The sequence below is a fragment of the Ixodes scapularis genome, unplaced genomic scaffold (assembly GCF_016920785.2).
Source record: "Ixodes scapularis isolate PalLabHiFi unplaced genomic scaffold, ASM1692078v2 PGA_scaffold2__306_contigs__length_199485367, whole genome shotgun sequence".
NCBI classification, from domain to species: Eukaryota; Metazoa; Arthropoda; class Arachnida; order Ixodida; family Ixodidae; genus Ixodes; species Ixodes scapularis.
The window spans coordinates 170,913,049-170,934,095 of NW_024609857.1; the positions used below are offsets into that span (position 1 = coordinate 170,913,049).

Genomic DNA, 21,047 nt, shown 5'->3' on the forward strand with positions numbered 1-21,047 from the left:
CACCAGCTCAGAGCGCGTGGAGCAAACACAGGGATCAGAACACAGGGATCCTGCAGAACCCAGGGATCCTGGGCTCAATCCCCACCCCTGCCCGTTTCGATCTGGATGAGCATCGTACCGGCGTGCGGTCGTGTATCACTACTGCGTGGTGCATGTTAAAAACCCCAGGCTAGTGGTTGTACTGCACTGGCTAAATCGCTCATCTACAGCGAGTGACTTGTCGCAACTTTAAATGGCTGACCAACTACACGCTGTATAAATATGTCCACAACCCCAATTTTGTTTACCTCGGCACTATTAGTGGGTGCTGGAACTAGCAGTGACCTCTCTCATGCAGTGCCAACCCCCCGTTGGCACTGCACAAGAAAAAACATAAACTTAAATTTCAAATTTAAAAATAGAATTGCATTTTTCAAATTTGAGGTTTTTTGTTTTAGAAACTAATTATACACCCTTTCACTGAATTTCATAACCATACGCCAAATAGTTGCATTGATATGAAATATTTTCAACACATTGTGAGGCACTAACAAGAAAGTAAAGGAGCTAAATGTTTGAATGCATTTTTCTCATTTCCACTTGTTGCTGCAAATTTCATACGAAGGAATCTTTAGTTTGAATGTAAAAGTATTTTGATAACATAATCAAAATGTTTCTGAACTGAAATTTACTGGGGAATCTGGCTATCTACTTAATTTTGTTTTAAGTTGGAAGTCCTCATTGAGAAAAAGCTATGTTTTCAACAATTGACATAGGACAGATATGCCTCTCATATTTTGAGGTAATCACTCTTGCTGAAATATTTACATTTGAGTTGTAAAAACTAGATAGCCCGAAGTGCCACATCCCCCCCCTTTATATTCGAGCAGTTAAAATGGTGCTGAATATTGTTAGGGTGATGCTGTCGGCAGCAGAAGGGACAGGACAGTACACAATGATAGAACACACATACGATTTATGGAGGCCGAGCCGGGCCGTGGGGCCTGGCGCAAGATAGTCGTGCGCGCCACTGCCCGTACTCCCTTCGACGAAAACGGCCGACCCGGCCGGTGAATAAATGAACACATGAAGCACACTTAGAAAGCCACATACACACAGAAGAAGAAAGGACGGCTGCCGACGGCGAGGGTGAGGATGAAGATGGAGACGTTGAATTTCGGCCTCTTCCGCAGCGTCACAGACCTCTGCATCAGCCACACGACGGCACGGTCCGGGCTGGGGGACTCACGTCACAGAGAAACGTCAGGGGCGGGGGATCGTCTGTCGGCTTCGTCTGGTGCGGCTTCGTCTAATTTGGCTTGTCATGGCGTCTGGGCGGGGGCTGGGCGATGGGGCCATGGGCTGGTGTTTGGTCTGCTGCTGCGGATGACTGCCTCAACGAGGCGGGTTCACAGGATCATAGCAGCGCCGATGTTCAATGAAGGAGATGAGTATGGCTCCGCACCTCCACCATACTGTTAGGGTGATGCTGTCGGCAGCAGAAGGGACAGGACAGTACACGATGATAGAACACACATACGATTTATGGAGGCCGAGCCGGGCCGTGGGGCCTGGCGCGAGATAGTCTTGCGCGCCACTGCCCCGTCGTCGTCTTCACCTTCCTAACAATATCTTCATTTGCTTATCATAGATTTCTCAACAAAGAGTGACACATCTTATGCAGGTATGTAAAACTTTCCTAGACAGCTGAAAGTTTGCCCAATAGACATACATCTGATGTTAAATCTCCTCTGCAAATTTCATTCCGATCACTCGAGTAGTTCACAAGTTAAATCTCTAGCCAGTGTCACCCCTTAACGCTATATAGTGACTCAGTGCAGCACCGGCGCATGACATGCAAGCCAGAGCTACATGAGCACTGTACCTAGCGTTCATTTAGTGCTGCTCCGTACAAGGTGTTTCCCCAAAGAATTTTGCATTTATCTAACTGCAAAAATAAACCACACATTTGCTAATGCTCAGTTTCCACCCAAAATGTAGAGCTAATGGTCTAAACCTGATGCCAAGGTTTCAGAACGAATCGTTGTCTTATTCAAAAGTTATAAGCAATTTTCTGATATTTACGTCGGTAAAATGGTGGCCGACAACGCCGACGAATATGCAGGGCCGAACAACGCTAACAGCTGAAAACAGGCCCCATTTTTCCGTCGAAAGTTTCGGACAATCCTGAACTTTTGAATAAGGTAACGGTTAGTTCCAAAACCCTGGCACCTGGTTTAGACCCCTAGCGCCACAATTGGGCAAAGAATGAGCATTTCGCGATGCATACTTTACTTTTGCGGTAGAAAACAAGAAGTATGCCGAATTGCTGGGCAATTGTGTGTGATACGTGAAACGTTCTAGCATCAGAAACGTTAGCGGCTTCTCCGAGTTTCCAGGTGCCAGACGCCTACGTTCACGGCGCTCTTCGTCAGATAGTTCAATGTGTACCATGCGTACACTTGATAGCTGTCCGTAGAATGAAGCGATACTGCCGCTAATCGTGCAGATAAACCTGGCAATCTTCGAGAGCCTCTCATACTCTCGAGGTCCTCCCCCTCAATGCACGCAGGTCGTCAAGCTCCTCCTCGCCTACCTTGCCCCTCGCTTACCCCTCCAGTCACACAGCCTCCCCGTTAACCAATCAGCATCGAGCACCTCACTCCTCCTTACCCACCAGTCAACCAATTGGGGTCGATCTTCGCGGCCACTTTTTTATCCGGGCTTCTCAAAATGCTGTACTATGTGCGAAGCAGCCTCGAGAGGCAGCGCAGTGAAGGATGACAAAGTTCTGTCCGTCCCGTGCAGAGGAGCGCCTGGAGATGGTGGAGCTGTTTGTGCAGAAGGGGGAGCTGCGCCACTGCCTGCACGAGGACTACCTGCGCCACTTCCCCGACCTCCTGAGGGTGGCCAAGCGGCTGCAGAGGCACAAGAGCACCCTGCAGGTCCCCCACCCATTCCAGTGATGTGATTGCTGCGCCAATTGCGCCAAACTGCGCCAAGGGGCTAACCCTGCTACTTCCTGCTACATTTTGCCAAAATAAGAGTAACATGCGCCAAGCCTGCGCCAAAAAAAAAAAAATTTAGTCTTTTTTTAAAACCGATACTAAACATGCCTGTGTTATGTGGCGCAAGCGGCCGCCCGACTCGCGTTTCGGCTCTCGTCGTCTCTTGGGTCTCGTCTCGTACCTTTTTTTTTTAAATATTTTCAACGACAGACTCGGGTGTGCGGACGCTCCGACGCTAGCGTGCTGGGTACCAGCCATGCCATCATGCTCTGAAACGAAACCACGTTTTTGCGCGGCGTGAGTTACCTTGCGAGCTGAAGCACCCGCTCCTGAAAGCTATTGCCGTGGGAAAGGCATATTTGGTCTCTGCCTGCCAGTCACCGTGGTCGCATGACGTCGGGTGTTGCCGTCCCCAAGTCGCTGCAGATATGGCGCTTTTTAAAATTAAACTAAGTACCGCCGCATGTTCATAAAAATCCCTGTTCTTGTTTACATCATACCTCACTACAAAAATCCCTATTAAACTCAAAGACTGTTGTGTCGAATTATTGACTACCTAGGTTTCTCTCGGTGGGCTTTCTTTCCAAATCTGCCGCGAAATAAATTTGGTGAAGAAAAGTGAGCTAAACAAAAGAAGGCGATGTCTGCACGCTGAACCCGCACAGCGCACTTGCTTATCTCGTGCTCAGTCGTTGCACAAAGCGCTCCAAGAGCTTTTTGGCCTTGGCTCGTAAGGTCTTGCATCGATGTGCTAAGGTTCTTTTTTTATTTTGCGTTTAGTTGGTACCTCACCAGCCGGCCTGGCAAGCACGTGCTGCTGGACTGTTTTTTTTTGTATGCTGGACAGCTCCATTTTGTGTACAATCTTGGAAACCAGTTGGCTACAGAGCGGAGTGGTTTCGATCGAACAGCCATCTCCGCTCGCGCGAGAATGTCGCATTGCACTGCAGTGGTCACGTGCTTGATTAGTTGGAGACAGCTTCCATTTATTATATAACTAGTCAACCTAATGCTGTAATGTTTACTACTAAACTGGTCATTTTCAGATAAATTTTAATATATGCAGTTTGGTTCTCATTTAGATATAGAGGGTATCAATAAAACGGTGGCAAGCGGTTTTTCGGAATTGCTCGGCAATGCCTACAGCACTGGGCAGTTGTGGGATGCCTCAGCAGTAAAAACACAAGCCGTCACAACACGTCACACCAGAACAAAACACAACACAAAGTGCCCTTCGTTTGTACAGCACTTAAAACGAATATTTTTATTTTTATAAAAACATCTGCTCCAAAAGCCATTTTTGCTGCTCCAAAACACTGTTTTGGCTGCTCCAAAGGCCACATTTGCTGCTCGTAAACAATGTTTAGGCTGCTCCAAAGGCCACATTTGCTGCTCCAAAACACTGTTTTGGCTGCTCCGAAAGGTGCTCCAAAATGGCTTGGGCCAATCACATCACTGCATTCTCTGTTTTGCCGCGCTGCGAGCATGTGACGATTGCCCATTTCTTTTTAGTCTGCCCATTTGCTTGTAGTACCATGGTCTCTTCTTCGTTAATTGTCTTACATTACCCGGAGTCGCCATCTCCCCTTAGTTCTGTCCTCTCAGGTGGGTGCTTACAATGTGTTTCATGCACAAAAAAAAAAAAATTGTCTTGATGAGTTGAGGGAAGAATTGAGTGTTATGGGTTGATGCTGAGCAAGTTGGTTCATGATGATTGGAATTACCAGCTGAACAAAAGAGAAAATATAAGCACACAAAAAATTAAACATCCACACTGCTGAAGCAGCAACAATTTAATGCCACTTCTTTGTCCTTCTCGTTTGGCTACCAGAGTAAGGTGCCTTTTTTCTATTTTCTTCATCGTCCTTGTCAAAATCGCGTTCTTGCAGACCCTCGCAAGAAGATAATTTCTTTGGGATGCAGTATGATGGAGGGGGCCAAGCACACTTGCCCCATACCTTCCAACTCTTCCAAATTTTTCGTGAAAAGTATGAATTGGGACTAATTTTATGATTTTACAAATCTTGCTTCAAATTTTACGAAAAAAAAATTATATATTTTTTTTTAAACTTTTTTTTGTAAAACCGTTGCTGGCGGTACGTTGCACTGCCACAAGAGGGTGATAGGTACCGTCCACGGCAGCGTTTTGGTTTCTACTATCCGTCTATGCGATGGCCACGGATTCAAAACCAATCCAGAGCCCAAAGCCTTTGTGTGTTCGGCAACACACGTTGGTTCGACGTGTTCAGACGTGGTTAAGCATCTCTGTTTCGGCCAGTTTCGAGGCGAGCAGTGCGGCGGCATCTGTGTGTGATTGTTGCATGTGTAATCGTAGCATTCCCCTGGTCGTGGTGGCTTCACGGCGCAATGGCGAACTCCAAACCTCAAAAGAAGTGCTTTCAGGTGTTTTTGAAGTCTTACACGTCGGAATTCCCGTGCTTCATGCCGTTCAAAAAGGAAGAGAAGTTTGGATTCTGTAGCATGTGCACGTGTTATGTAAGCATTTGGCATGGTGGCAAGGCTGACATTAAGCTGCACATCGCTTCGCGTAAACACCCCCCCCCCCCCACGCAGCCGCGGGAGTTTTACGAATATGAAAGTTCACAGGGTGGCAGGTATGTTGTCCCCTTTTTCCTCAATGGCAAGGGCTTCCAACAGTTCACGGCCAAGCTGATGTCGATGCACCCCCCGATGAGGTCTGAGAGTCTTGCTTCGCATTGGCATTTGTGGCGGTGAGCTGCGAGGTGGCCTCTTGGGGTCAAAATCTTTAGAGAAGGCTGCGTGTTCGCTCGTTCGGTCATTTATACACCGGGAAAGTCTGGCCGATGTAGCATTTGCCGCAAGTCAAGGGAATGCTATAGATAACCTCCTTCTGACATTCAATGTACTTTGTCAGGGTCCAGCGAGCTTTCACGATATCACGCTTACGGTTTCGGAACAAAGGCACTCGCACAAACGGAACTCCTTTATATACGAGCACTCGCGCTGCATGTGCGCTCCCACTCGGTCCTCCGTCCGTCTCCCCTCTCCCCCAGTTCGCCGATGTCCCCCCCACAGTCGTGCATCCCGTGCGCCATCTCTCGAGTCTCGCGATAGGCGTCCTCGCGATGCCGCCGTGGCACCATCTTGTGGCGAGGCATGCAACTGCATGCCTCTCTTAACAACTTTGTTCTTCGTGCCGTGTGACATTGCTCTCTGTTGACACCTAGAGCTGTGTTGACTTTGCCACACACTGCATCCCAAGGAAATCACCTTCTTGCGAGGGTCTGCAAGTACGTGAATTTGACAAGGACAATGAAGAAGAAAATAGAAAACAAAGGCCCCCCTTCCCCCCCCCCTGGATATGTGCTTGACTGTGGTGCATATTTTTCTTAATTGCCCCGCATAACACTGATACCACCAATTCCACTTCACCCAGTTTTACTCAGCACACGTCTCTACACCTTGTTTTTCTGATTGGAGATGAATCTTTTCTTTCTAATTTCTAAAAAGCACTGGTGTTTTACGCCAACTTTGAACTACCTTTGAACTAACTTTTACATTTTTCATCTACATTATTTATATACAGATTCATGTCCATCCTTTCATTCTATCGGTGGCCGCTAGAGCCCTCTTCTCTAAGAACCGTTTCTTGAAATACCTAGCCACAGATTTCGGCGCTCTATAGCCTTAAACGCTTTTGTGCCAAAAAGATTGATGTACGCGTAAGCATTCCTAATGAGTCGTGAATGCGAAAGCATGCAAGCCGTTCGTCTGCTCCCTTTTTCGTCTGCCGCATACTTTTCGTCGCCGGTCGGCGCATCTGCTCCCCTGGTAACCTTGGATGCTTTGCGCTGATGGACACGCAGCACCATAGGGTGAGCGGTCGTAGAAACTGACGAGCTCAGTGGCCAATGGGAGCCCCGTCGACGCGTGCCAGCCAATGGAACCGAAGGAAACTATCTGCCATTTTCGCGCTTCAGACTGATGACGTCAGCTCGCTCCACGAGGCAGTTAAATGATTTCGTATTAATAAAACTTTAAAATCGATCAATCATGCACAGCTCATCTTCCAAGCTCGGAAAAGCTCGTAAATAAATAAATCGGAACTCATTTATATAAGGGTGCATCTCGAGTGGGAAGCTTGAGACAAAAATATGCACGCGGGAAAGATGATGGAGGCTCGGCCACGAAAGAATGATGCCAGGCAGTTGTCTAGTAATCCGTATAGAAAGGTTGTTGCCGACCTTATTTATCGGACGACTGTCTTACGACGAAATACCCGGCACAGCTCAAATGGATCCATACATTTTGTATCTCTTGACCTCATCTGTAGGGTTAAGATTCATTCAGATCCTTTTTACCCTGTTGATTCGTAAGGCTGTGGGGGTAGTCTGACGAGCGAAAGTCCACGTGTGGGGTCTTCTCCTCAAGTGGCCCTTGCCAACCTCCCAGGAGCTGTACAAGACGTACCAGACGCTGAAGGTCCTGCCCAAGGTGCGGGAGGTCCTGTCCAAGGCTGCGGACGAGGACAAGCGCGCCGTGCTGCAGGGACTCTTTGTAAAGCCTCTCGCGGTGAGTGGCCCCAGACTCTTGGCGTCCCGTCTCAGGTACGCTTGAAGGCCAGTGTCAAGTTTAAGTGGGATCGACTGTGTTGCTGCCACTTGAAACTGCCTACGACGAGGAAGCACACTGGCGTTGCCCGTCCGTTTACCCTGGAACACTGGCCTTCGATTTGCATATACCCTATTTACACGGTTGTAAGTCGACCCCCCCACAATGCACATGAACAAAAAAAAAAAAAAAATTTTTTTTTTATTGTAGATGCATATTTTATTGCGATTACGTGAGAATGGCAAAGTATCTGTTTCGAAAGCCCGGCCTCTAACACGCGATCAATGCCTTCTGGTGTGCTTTGGCTGCACATGCACCTGTGAGGTGCATGAGGTGCCCAGGCGTTGTCGAAACTAGCAAGTTCACACTGGAGGCGGAACAACTGAAGCTGCTCCCTGTTGTTCTCACTCCGTCCGCGACTACACAATGATTCGTTTGCACTGGTGATGTCAGTCTTGTCGTCATCGCTGCTACGTTCTCAGAGCATGTCGTCGGCGTCGTCCAACGAAATCTCCCACTTTGCAAATGACCGCATCTTCCGCGCTGGCTTGGCAATCGCGTTGCACGTCACGGGTAGGGACTGATTGTGCACTTCTGCGGCGTACGTTGCAAGTTTTGCAACGTACGCCGCAGGTGTGTGTTGCAAGTGAAGAAGTGCAGGTGTGAAGAAGTTTCATGTAGAAGTGAAACTTCTTCACACCAAACACCAAACATCAGGGCCAGGGCTTCTTTCTCAATTTGGCTGTGCTTTTCTTCAGCCTGAGTAAGGGTACGAGAAGCGTATGCAATTGGCCTCACCGTGCCGTCGGACATCACATGTGACAGAACTGCGCCAAGGCCGTAAGCCGACGCGTCGCATGCCAGCTGGAGCGGTGCGTTAGGGTCGTAGTGGACTAAGGCTGATGAAGTCGACAGGGCCGACTTGATCTTGTCAAAAGCTTCCCGGCACGCAGAGTCCCACGACCAGTTGACGTTCTGTCGGAGCAGCCTGTAGAAAGGATGCGCCAGCGTTGCAAGATGCGGCATAAACTTGCCATAGTAGTTAATCAGTCCCAGCAAGGAACGTAGCTGTGAGACGTTAGTCGGAGCTGGAGCTTTGAGCAAGGCTTCAATCTTCTCAGTTGTCGGCTACACACCGTCGGCGCTGATGATGTGTCCGAGGTACTGGAGGCGGTCGCAAAGAAACACACATTTGCTGCGCTTGACGCATACACCGCGTTCTGACAGCCTTCGGAGAGTCGCTTCTAGGTTGGTGAAGTGTTCTGCGTGCGTTGTTTCAGTAGTCAAAATGTCATCGAGGTAGCACGTAACACCTGGCAAGTCTTTAAGCATGTTATCCATAACACGCTGAAAGATGGCGGGCGCTGACGCCACGCCGTATGGCAGGCGGTTCATGCTGAAAAATCCTTTGTGAGTGTTTAATGTTAGGAACTTCTTGGAGTCGTCCACCATTTTGACTTGATGATAGGCCCTATCAAGGTCGATCTTCGAGAAGTAGCGACCACCAGTGAGAGCCGCAAGAATCTCGTCCAGCCGAGGCAGCGGGTATTGATCCGTATCCAGAACGGGGTTCAGCATTGTCTTGTAATCGCTGCAGAAGCGTATAGAACCGTCCTTCTTAACAACTGGGACTACTGGAGTGACGAACTCGCTTGTAGCGACAGGCGTAATGATTCCGAGCTTTTGAAACTTTTCGAGCTCTTCTTCAACCGCGGAACGAAGTGCAAAAGGGACGTTTTGAGCCTTTAGAAATTTTGGGTGGTCATCTTTCAACACGAGGAAAGCCTTCTCCCCTTGGATCTTCCCCAGTTCATTGTTGAAGATGTGCTTGTATTTTTCAAGAAGACGTTCCGAATTCCCCGATGCAGTAAGCTTAGCAGCACTAGAGCCATGGTCCTTGAGCTGGTGCACGCCGCAAATGGCTGTCCAGTTCAGGCTGAGGTGCTCGAGCCACTCACGTCCTAGCAGAGGAGGCCCACGCTGATCCAGAACATACAGAGGCAGGAGCTGTCGCTGGTTGTTGTGCGTCACGTGCACGTGAATGACGCCTCACGGCTTGACGACTTCGCCAGTGTAAGTCCGCAGTCGAAGTTCCGTGGGCCGCATTGACGACGAAGTAAACAACTGCTGGTACTGTTTGCGTGTAACCACGGAGACAGTCGCACCCGTGTCGAGTTCCATACGTAGCGGCACCCCATCCACAGAGACGTCGACCAGTATTGGCGGCCGAGCCGCCGAATTTATGCTGCGCAAACCGCCGCATGCGTCTTGCGTCAGCGCGTGCATCTCCGTTTTCCTCCCGTGACCTTGCTTTTTCTTTTTCTTACTGCGACAGACTCGTTGCAGGTGGCCTCTTTTCCCGCAGCTAACACACATAGCGGCGACGTGCAGGCATGAGTTGGCGAAATGCTTTGGCGAATTGCAGCGATAACATGCGGTTGTAGATTGCACTTGCGGCGAGGCGTCTGCTCGCACTTTATGAACGTCACCGCTCGAACGGTTGCTCACTTGATTCGCATCCGGCGCACTCGCGTCCTTGATGTTCCGAGTAGCCGCTTCTAGGGCTAGCGCTCGCTCGACCGCTTTTTAAAAGGTAAGCGTGTTGTCTTCTGCGAACAAGTACCGTTGAATGTCGGTGCGGGACAGACCATATACAAAACGGTCGCGCAGGGACTCGTCCAGGAAATTGCCGAACTTGCAGGACTGTGATAGTCTTTGAAGCTCCGCCACAAAATCCGAAATAGATTCATTTTCGTGCTGCGAACGGCGGTGAAATTTGGCACGTTCCCCAATGATTGACACGTGTGGGGTGAGATGCTCCCTCAAAGCAGCTGTTAGTTCCTCAAAAGTCTTTGTTGACGGAACTTGCGGGGCCATTAGTGCCTTTAGCAATCCATATGTTTTCGGTCCAATGACACTAAGAAACGCATGCACTCTGTCAGCTTCTGCTATCTTGTTCACGGCAAAATACGAAAAAAGCCGTTCTTCGTATGATGGCCAATCACTTAAAGATTCATCAAAAGCTTCCACTTGCCCGATACGAGCCATGGTGATTCCATTGGCGAGGCTTCCTTGCAGGAGCAGAAGAAAAGTGCCCAGTCACTCGTCGCCAGTTGTTGTGTGCATGCGGGTGCCCCGGAAGAAGACAGGTTCTCGTCCGACGGGAGCGATCTTTATTTTGCGACTGACGAATGCTTCTTCGCTCACGGCAGCTCGCTGCGCCTCTTATCAGGAGCGCTGATAGCAGAGACCGGAAGCGGAAACACGACACTTCTGCGGCGTACGTTGCAAGCCTTTGGCCCGCAGAAGCCTCTTCATTTGCCGTCACACTTCATCCCGTGCCATTGCAGACTCCACTGGAGCATCACCCGCTCCGACGGGTCTAACCTGCGTCCAACAGCGCAGTTGTTGGTTGTTTCTGAGTGAAGAATGGCCATAAGCAAGCACCGAAAACCTAAACTGCATGCCCGTATCACGGGTGTCAATACAAAAAAAACAAAAAAACAACATAGTTAGCACTTCAGCATAATCTCGACACTCGATCGAACGACGTGCGACTGTGAATCGTGCGAAGAACTGCGAAAAGACGTTGCGGGGAGTGGGCCGTGAGGCTGTCCCAGCAGCATCCGGAGTGGCTCTTACAATAACTGCCGCCACTCCCTGAAGTCGGGTGCTCGGTGCACTGTTCACCGCAGTACATTCGGGTTAATTTGCGAATCGCTATCAATAATACTCGTTCACACAAAAAAAAGAAAAGGAATTCGTAAATTGAGCGCGCAGAATAGCGCAATGCTGCAGGCACAACTGGCTAAACTCGTAACAAGCGGAGGTGTTCTTGATATTGTGATTGTTTTGTTTTTGTCGGAGGTGGAATGCTTTGGTTCAGTCATAAGTCAAATCCCCCACTTCAGATTTTCAAAAATTGAAAACTGGGTTGACCTACGTTCGTGTAAATACGGTACAGTTGAATCTCGTTAATTCAAACTAACATGCAGGTCCCATCCTATGCATCTCTATGGGAAAAAACTCCCGGTAATTCAAACTTTGCTTTATTCGAACAAATTTGCAGTCCCTGTCGAGTTTGAATTAATGAGATTCGACTGTATCTTCTTATCTCTCTGTGCATCGTTTCTTCAGCGTGGGCTTCAAAAATAATCCCGACAGTGTTACGGGTGTCTATTTTTATTGATAGCCACATAGATTTTTCTCAAATACTGCAAAACCTTCAGTCAAGTTACACCCAGAGCTCGCAAATCGCAATTGTTTCCGGAGCTGTCTGGTAGGTGGCACCAGCGTACCAGTGGTTTTCTCCTCGTAAGCTCTTACAAGCCATCGTGGTGCAGCCAATCACACTCAAGCACGTGCGTGTGAAGCAGCCTCAAGATGTACTAGTACAAAGCCTAGAAGCTTGAGCTGGTAGATTTGACATTTGCTCTGTCTGCAAAGGCGTGTGTGTACCTGAGGTGCATCTTTGAGCAAGTAGCTCGTGCTTGCAGCTTCCTTTGTGGTACATCTTAACGTGAAGTCAAGTTTACTCGCGAAATAGGTTTTAATGGGGTGGGCCTGCATCTTCACGTATTAATGGTGTAGACACCTTTCGTTTTTGCTGCGATGGTAGAGTGGAGTGAAGTTTGCCGAATTGCGTTTGCTGAAATCATGCGGTGTATTCGCGCGTTTGGACTTTGGACTGTGTCATGGAAAGGTGCAAGGTGGCTGTGATGCTTTGGCTCTGTACAGGAGCTGGAAAACGACTTCTCCAAGTACCTTGAGATGGTGGAGACAACTCTGGACCTGGAGGCTGCGGAGAGCGGGGACTTCCTCGTCAAGCCCGACTTCGACGACGACCTCCAAGGTGGGTGGGGTGCTGTCACTCAAAATGGGGCACACCATGCTTACTTAATTCTAGCTCGACCACGTTTGTAACGCGGGAGGTAACTTGGTACATTGTCCTGTGCAAAGAAATAAAGCCAGGAGTACAACTCGAGGCTAGCTGAGGAATAACCGGGTATCCTTTACGGAACTTTATTTGGTTCAGTTAGAATGCCTGACACAAGCGAGATCTGTGAAAGTTCCAAACCAAGACCACGCGCTAGAAGCCAGACCTTTAAAACTTGGAAGCCATTGAGCCAGTTTAGTTACCCTCAGGTTAACTATGAAGGTTAATGCCAAGAGAATTGCACAAACAACCAGTTTTGATAGATTTAGATCTTGATTCCATGATTGTCATTTTACTTATCTGGATCAGTGGCTGTCAACCCCCGATCTTAAGGGGACCCCTTCTGGATTGGCACACATGGATTGGTCTATTTAGCCTTCTGGGGCAGCCAATATCAATAAGGAAAAAAAAAAACTTTCAGCCTTTCCACTTTGGTGAAGAAGGAAGACCAAGAAAGCTGCACGCTTGTCCCGTGTGTTTCTTCTTCGTCCTCGTCTGTTTTGCGCGCTTTTTTCTAGGACGAATTCCCACCAACTCGCCCAAGTATCCATGGATTCTTCCATGATAACTGGAAAGCTTGCCGCCATCTGTGAGCGACGGCGGCAACCAGACTGGTCGTGTGGTTGCCGCCGTCACTCACAGATGACGGTAGCTGTCGAGAGTTTTGTGTAGTTTTTGTGTCGACATTGTTTGGTATTAGAAATAAATGAACTGCGCAAAGGACGAGGACAGAGGTAGAAACGAGTACGACACACAGAGCGCAGACTTCCAACTGTTTATTTGGCGCAGACACAACAGTATATATGACAGCAGCAATCAGTTTGCGGTTAAATAAGGTTTAAACATGACCGTCCAAAAAAGAGAATTCCTTGTCTGATAGTGAAACAGATTGCATGCTTATGCAGTCGTGACCTTTCTTTTTAATGAAGTAGGCTTCTACGAGTTTTCTTTCCGTTGCCTCATTTGCTCTTGCGAGAACACGTGTCCTTTGCAAATCAGGATGACAACCGCATTTCAAACAATGTACAGACAGATGTCCGCCTGTGTTGTTTTTTATCGACAGATAGTGTTCTCGTGCCCTCAGGTTGAAACAACGTCCAGTCTCGCCAATGTATACTCGCCCGCAAGAAAGCGGAATTTCATAGATAACACCGGATGCGCATTTCGTGTATCGCGTGCTGTGCTCCTTTTTGCATTTGTTGATGTTCACTCTTGGCTTCATCATAGGGCACACTTTACTGAGTTTGCAGGGCGCTGAAAAGACGACCGAGAGACCATACCTGGCCGCTACCTTTTTCAGGTTATGGGACAGGCCGTGGTGGTACGGGATGACATGCACGCGCATTTTTTCTTTTCGCCTCTGCTCATTACTACCAGTTTTCTGCTTCTGTAGCAAGCGCACACATACAGCAGAGACCAAGTGTTGGGGGTACCCTGCGGCAGTAAGGCGGTCACACTGATCGCGGAAACTGGACGCCATTTCATGAACACAAGATTTTTCTAATGCTGAAGTACAGCTAGACATAACGATGGCTCTTTTTACAAGCTTTGAGTGTGCACTGTCATAGGGCAAAAGGCCCTTCTTGGTCCTAGGGTGGTATGACCAGCAGATGTGGTTGTCACTAAACATTATTTTTAGATCTAAAAACTGGATGGAACCGTTAGTGGTGAATTCATGAGTAAAATTAAGGCCATTGGATGCTGATACGAAGATGGATAGAATGCTAGAAACAGCCTTGTGAATACAATGAGAACCTTCAATATCTAAAAGCACAAGGTAGTCATCGACGTATCTAAAAACGCGCACTACATGCTGATCACAAAGGTGTTGCTGCAAGCGCCTGTCAAAAAAGGACAAATACATATCACATAGCACGGGGGCAACCGCGGACCCGATACAAATGCCGGTCTTTTGAACATAAAACCTCTCCTCGTGCGCAATTACTGTAGAGCTCAAGTAGATGAGCTCAAGTAGAGCTCAAGTAATGAGCAGAGGCGAAAAGAAAAAATGCGCGTGCATGTCATCCCGTACCACCACGGCCTGTCCCATAACCTGAAAAAGGTAGCGGCCAGGTATGGTCTCTCGGTCGTCTTTTCAGCGCCCTGCAAACTCAGTAAAGTGTGCCCTATGATGAAGCCAAGAGTGAACATCAACAAATGCAAAAAGGAGCACAGCACGCGATACACGGAATGCGCATCCGGTGTTATCTATGAAATTCCGCTTTCTTGCGGGCGAGTATACATTGGCGAGACTGGACGTTGTTTCAACCTGAGGGCACGAGAACACTATCTGTCGATAAAAAACAACACAGGCGGACATCTGTCTGTACATTGTTTGAAATGCGGTTGTCATCCTGATTTGCAAAGGACACGTGTTCTCGCAAGAGCAAATGAGGCAACGGAAAGAAAACTCGTAGAAGCCTACTTCATTAAAAAGAAAGGTCACGACTGCATAAGCATGCAATCTGTTTCACTATCAGACAAGGAATTCTCTTTTTTGGACGGTCATGTTTAAACCTTATTTAACCGCAAACTGATTGCTGCTGTCATATATACTGTTGTGTCTGCGCCAAATAAACAGTTGGAAGTCTGCGCTCTGTGTGTCGTACTCGTTTCTACCTCTGTCCTCGTCCTTTGCGCAGTTCATTTATTTCTAAAATCATGAACCAACTAGCCCGCCAAAAGGTGTTACTTGAAGCTATTGTTTGGTACCGGACACGAAACTGGGGAAACTAGCCCTTAACAGCTCTGCTGTAAAACTTTTGATTGTTTGGCTTAACTTGCAGTTGATGGCTTTGGGACCCCAAGAAGACCTTGGGGGACCCAGAAAGGTCTGCGGACCCCCATTTGAGAACCACTGATCTAGATGTATATGTTGCCAGCATAAGACTAAACAATTGCAGGAACCCAGAAGGTTGCAGTTATTTAAAAACGGCGGCATTGCTGGAGTGAATTTCACTGCTAGTTGATTATAATGCGAGAGTCAACTTCAGAGCGCAAATTTTCTAAAAACACTCTCAGTGCATTCAAGCAAATACAGTATATTCTGAGAAAAAAATTTTTGACAAAATTGCTGCGGGGATTGTCGTTTGAATGCGATAGCATTTTGCACCATCTTGTACTGTGTAAAAGTTTCTTGGCTAAACTGCCTGGGAACTGCTGTGAAAGCTCTTGGAGTATTTTTTGTCGATATGCATGGGGCCTTTTATCACATTTAGAACCAGTTAACATACCGTATTTACTCACGTAATTACCACACTTTTTTTCCCGAAAAATTGACACATATTTGGGGGGGGAGGGGGGGGGGGGGGGGGATTCATTACGCGGGGTAAAACTTTTGCATTTACACACTTCGTGCAAATGTCATATTAGGTGCCAATGTGTCACGGCAAGGTACTGTGGCACGTCTGCACTGATGGAGGCGCACCCACGGCTGTTACAGGGGCTACCAGACACTCTCAACCTTCGACGCAGCGTGCACCTCGCTGCGCCATTCTGTTACAGATTAAATAAACGCATTTATCCGGAGTATGTGAAATTAGGCCTAACCACTTTCACGATTTCACTGTCTGAAAGCGGACCACAGATGACGGAGTGTTTGTTGACATCAATGCCTCCGATAGGCGAAGAATGTCCGGGGCCGGGCAATTCCTCGACCCAAGCTTCGTCAAATGTGCCCGACACTTGGTTTGACGGTTGATCACTTCTGCAACTACCGTTACTACAAACGCACTTGCAGCCATTACAAGAGCGGCTTGGCTTGGTTAGGCTTGGCCTGACCGCTTGGCGGCAAAAGAAAATTGGCTTGGGGGCTAGCTAGATTGGATGCAATTCTAGACTCGCGGAGCCGAAAATTGGAGGTGCGTTCATTACGCGAGGGGAAAAACAAAGTCCAAATATTGGTACCCGTTATGGGGGGTGCGTTCATTACGCAAGTGCGTTCATTATGGAGAGTTGTGGGTCGAAAAACTGTGATTTTTTCGAAAAAAGTGATTTCGCGTTTTGTAGTGTTCTTTGAATCTTCCTCGTTTGCATATAAAAAAATCAAGACCGAATATCATCGCGAAATTAGTCAGTATGAGTTTGAAGCCCTTCTCGCGATGGGAAACAGCGCAAATCGGAGCCATTTTCAAGCGCGTGATTCCTTGGACCGCGGCGTCGCCTGCCATCGCGTTTATTTCGGCACATGGGCCAAGCCGTTTTCACTCCGAAACTGTCATCGATAGTTTCGTATTCTGGTTGCAAATAATAATAAATAAATGTTTTTCCCTCTGCAAACGCGTGTCGCCACTGGACTTTTAAATCACGTGATGTGATTGTGGCCCCGCCATTGGCCGAGAGCAACATGTTGCGCGGCGAAATTGCTTGCGGTTTTAGCGTCGCATTGCTCTGGATACCAGAACCAACGACTTGTTCGATCATTCTGCTTTCTTCGTGATGAGCGTCGACCGGACACACGACTTTCGAGCTTGGAAGTTTCGGACGACGGACAAGTTCAAAGGGAGTCGCTAAAAGGGCAAGCGGAAAGCTTCACAGAAAAAAGTTGATCCGCGGCAGCTAACCCTAACCTCGGTCGGGGCGACGCTTCAGAGTTCGATCGCTCGAGTTTCATCGGCAGTGCTGACGAGTTCGTCAGTGCATCGGAGAAAAAGGTGTTTGAAAACGGAGAGAGAGAGCTGCAGATGGGCGATCGGCGAGATCGGCTCGATGGAAGCTCTCGTCAGTGGCGCGGCATGCTCGACTTGCGGAAAGTGCAAACTCGCCGTCCAGGAATCGGCCGCTATGCGAAAGGGACTAGCATCTTTTCTGGAGCTGTGCTATGTAGCAGGGGAATTCTAGTTTGGTGGTCCAGGCTCTGACACTTCGAACTATATTGCCACCAAGTTTCGTGTGGTTTGAGTGAGAATTGAGGTATGTCACATAAAACTGGACTTTCATTTGCGTTTTTATCAAATTGGTATTTTTGCCTGTTTTCGGAGTTTGTGCACACAATTTTCACTATTTGTGGTTGCTGTGTCGCATCCAAATTTTGCACAGCTGTTCCTAATGATGAATATATAGTGTGCAAATCTTGCTAGTTCTGTGATTGGCACCACTGAATTTTTATAAGAGTTATAGAACTTAAAGTTAAGCATAAAAAGTGATGACTCAATAGTTCGCAATTTTTATTTTCTCTCCAGGCATAAATATTTTTTTTTTTCAGGTGGATTTGCGCACTCTACTGTTCACAAGGAAGTAACCAGGCTATTTTAGGATGCTCTTTTATAAGTAAATTTGAGAAAAAAAGGGTGCACAAAAAAGGCATTTTATATGCCTTCATACGTGTACAGATATTTCACCAAGGCAGGTATCAGAAAACTGACTACATATATGACAAGAGGAGCATATGTCCCCCCCCCCCCCCCCCCCCCCCCCCCCCCCCCGTTATGCGAGTAAATACGGTAATATTCTCATTTAACTGTCTACATCCTGCAAACGAGCCTTCTGCGACATACCAAAACTTTTTTGTTGAAGCATTACCGCAGTTCAACTGTTTCTTTCTTACTACATGTACATGTAAACATGAAAGTTGGAGCTGCCCGCTTGCAATATTTGCACGTTCTGCGACGACGGTTGGCAAAATAAATGTTATCACTTTTAATAACCACCGCTTCGTAAGTCACTTCTTGGCGCAGTGGCTGAGCATCAAGCTCACTTGGACATTCAATTCCCCTTGTTGGACGTTCGGAATTTTGACCCTCTCAGTTTATCCCCTTATCACTCTCCTGCACATCTGTTTTGTTGGTTAATTACAAAGGACAGACATGAAAGTGCAAAGGGTTCACTCGTAAATGTGCATTTGAAAATGATAGGAGGGGAGAGGTGCCTAAGTGGAGAGATGGTTTCAACGAGCCGTCTCACAGTGCCCTTTTGATTGCTCAAGTGTGGGGACACCCGGGACAGTTCGTTGTTCCTCTTGACTGCGTGGGTGTGATGGGTCACTAATTCGAGGTCTTCTATTGCAGCCCTGCGAGAAGAATTGGATTCTCTGGAAGCAAAGTGCCAGGGCTACCTTGACAAGGTGATGTGCAATTTTATCTCAGACCTCATGCTATGTCAAGGCGTCAGACATGAACAGCCACGTCATGCCGTTTGTAGCATAATTTTTTCGAAGGCAGAGGATATTTCCCTATGCAGACGGTATCTACAGCTAAAATTGATGTCTATGACAGTACGCACCTGTTCCTTTTCGGGCCAGAAAATTAAAAACACTGTCGGGTATTTGAAGTTTGTTAGAGCAACGCTATACCGTAAAGTCCTCAAAGAACGCCTATCCAAGATGAAGAGATAAACCTTGAAATGCATATATGGGGTGGACAATCTTTGTGGATGTGACAGCAAAATATTAAAACTTAGTCAGTGATGTAAGCGCTGCGCCATTTGCGCCAAGTCGCGCCATGAACGAAAGTCTGCTACGTCTTGTGCCAAAATGTAATTTTTGCTAATGATTGCACCAAGCCTGTGCCAAAATGAGCTTAAGGGGGGACACTGGCTAGAGCAGGGGTGGCCGAACCGCGGCTCGCGAGCCGCATGCGGCTCTTTGCTGGTCGAAGTGCGGCTCGCAGACCCCTCGTAAGGACACACCCCCTCCCCTTCGCCCGTTTCCGCGTCCCCCCCCCTCAAAAAAAAAGAAAGAAAAAAGAGAAGATTTCATAATAAAGCACACTGCAGCTTGCAGTTTGACAGCCTTGTAGTCCTTACGTGCAGTCGTACAACCTTGTGCCCCCATGCGTACAGTCAGAATCTCAACAAAAGCTAAGTTTGCCCCCCCCCCCCCCCCCCGCGGCTTTTAGAAGTTCCGTGGTTTTGTTTTCGGCTCTTAGGTCTGGCCAGCCTGGCCACCCCTGGGCTAGAGGTTGAACTTTTGAACTACTCAAGTGATCGGAATGAAATTAGCAGGGGAGATTTAACTTCAGATGTAGGTGTACTGTGCAAACTTTCAGCACTCCTGGACAACTTTACATACCTGCATAAGAAAATGTGTCACTCTTCATTAAGAAATCTTATGATATGCAAAGGAAGCTATTAGACACCATTTTAAGTGCTTTAGTGTAAAGTGGGGGACGTGGTACTTTGGGTTATCTAGTTTTTATAACTGAAATGTAAATATTTCAGGAAGAGTGATTACCTCAAAATATGAGATGCATATCTGTCCTATGTCAATTTTTGAAAACAGTTTTTTCTCAATGAGGACCTTGATATAAAACAAAATAAAGTAGATAGCCCGATTCCCCAGTAAATTTCAGTTCAGAAATATCTTGATTGTGGTATCAGGATACTTTTACATTCAAACTAAAGATTCCTTCGTATGAAATTTGCAGCAAGAAGTGGAACTCAGAAAATTGCATTCAAACATTGAACTCCTTTACTTTGTTACTGCTCACAACGTGTTGAAAATATTTTATATCAACATAACTATTTGGCGCATGGTTATGAAATCTAGTGTAAGGGTGTATAATTAGTTTCTAAAACTGAAAACCTCAAAATTAAAAAATGAATTTTAAAAAAAAATTTTTAAGCTGAGGTTCATGTCCCTCCTTAAGCGAAGCAAAAAATTAAAATATTTTATTATTGATCGATTCTAATATTGAGAGAAGTATGAGGAAAAGAGAATGGCACAAATATGTATTTCGCAGCATCTCTACTGACCTACTCACTGTCTAGTTTGTTTCATCTTAGGTCAGAGCGCAGCCCAAGGCTCTAACACATACAGCCACAAACACATACTACAGTAGGCTCACAAAAATTCAAACAAATTACAAAATTTTGGTTGTCCCACTATGCAGTGATGGAAGTGCTGCGCCAATTGCGCCAAATTGCGCCAAGGACGCAATCCTGCTACATGTAGTGTCAAATTGTCATTTTACCGAAGAATTGCGCCATGCCTGCGCCGAGATGAGATGTAGCAATAAAAAATAAGAATTGAAGTCTTATCAGAGCGCGTGACGGTACCGCGGTATTTTCCGTGCCCCAACTGTTACGCAAACCGAAACTGCGAGGGCGCAATATCATCATCATCATTGAGAGGAACAACGTTAGCAACATCTCAGACCAAAGCCGCAGAGGCTAGGTGAAAAACCATCCCACTGAGCAGCCTATTTAAAAAAAAAAAAAAAGGCTGAGCTTGTGGACGTTTTCAATGTTGGCTCGCCCTGTTCCCGTGCGCTAGCTACCAGCGAAGTCAAAGCTAGCGCGAGCCCAATGCTCTGTCAATTCCTGACTCGCGCGTGGGCTTGTGCAGTGTGGGCACGGTTACGGGCTCCATGCGCGCGCTTGTAGCTTCGGCTGCGCTTGCACCGAAGCTGGAACGAAGTATAGTTGAGTGTCACCAAACTCTGGATGTACAGGATGTCACAAAAGAAAATGTACACGGTCTTTTTTACCGCAAAAATAAACTAGGGGTCACGTGACCTTGGGGTGACCTTGGTTACGCCGACGGCGACGCCGCTCAAGCCGGAAACGGGCGCCTAAGAGCTGCGCACTAATAATAA

At 47.4% G+C, this 21,047-nt stretch overlaps 1 protein-coding gene across 1 annotated transcript in view; it reads left to right on the forward strand.

Moving 5' to 3' along the window:
* Window positions 1-21,047, forward strand: part of LOC8028452 (DNA mismatch repair protein Msh2) — a 104,875-nt gene that overhangs the window by 34,681 nt on the left and 49,147 nt on the right. The window contains exons 13-16 of the mRNA XM_040221076.3: window positions 2,788-2,924; window positions 7,422-7,541; window positions 12,318-12,432; window positions 18,522-18,577. Of these exons, the coding sequence (XP_040077010.2) occupies window positions 2,788-2,924; window positions 7,422-7,541; window positions 12,318-12,432; window positions 18,522-18,577 (428 nt within the window). The remainder of the gene's footprint in view (window positions 1-2,787; window positions 2,925-7,421; window positions 7,542-12,317; window positions 12,433-18,521; window positions 18,578-21,047) is intronic.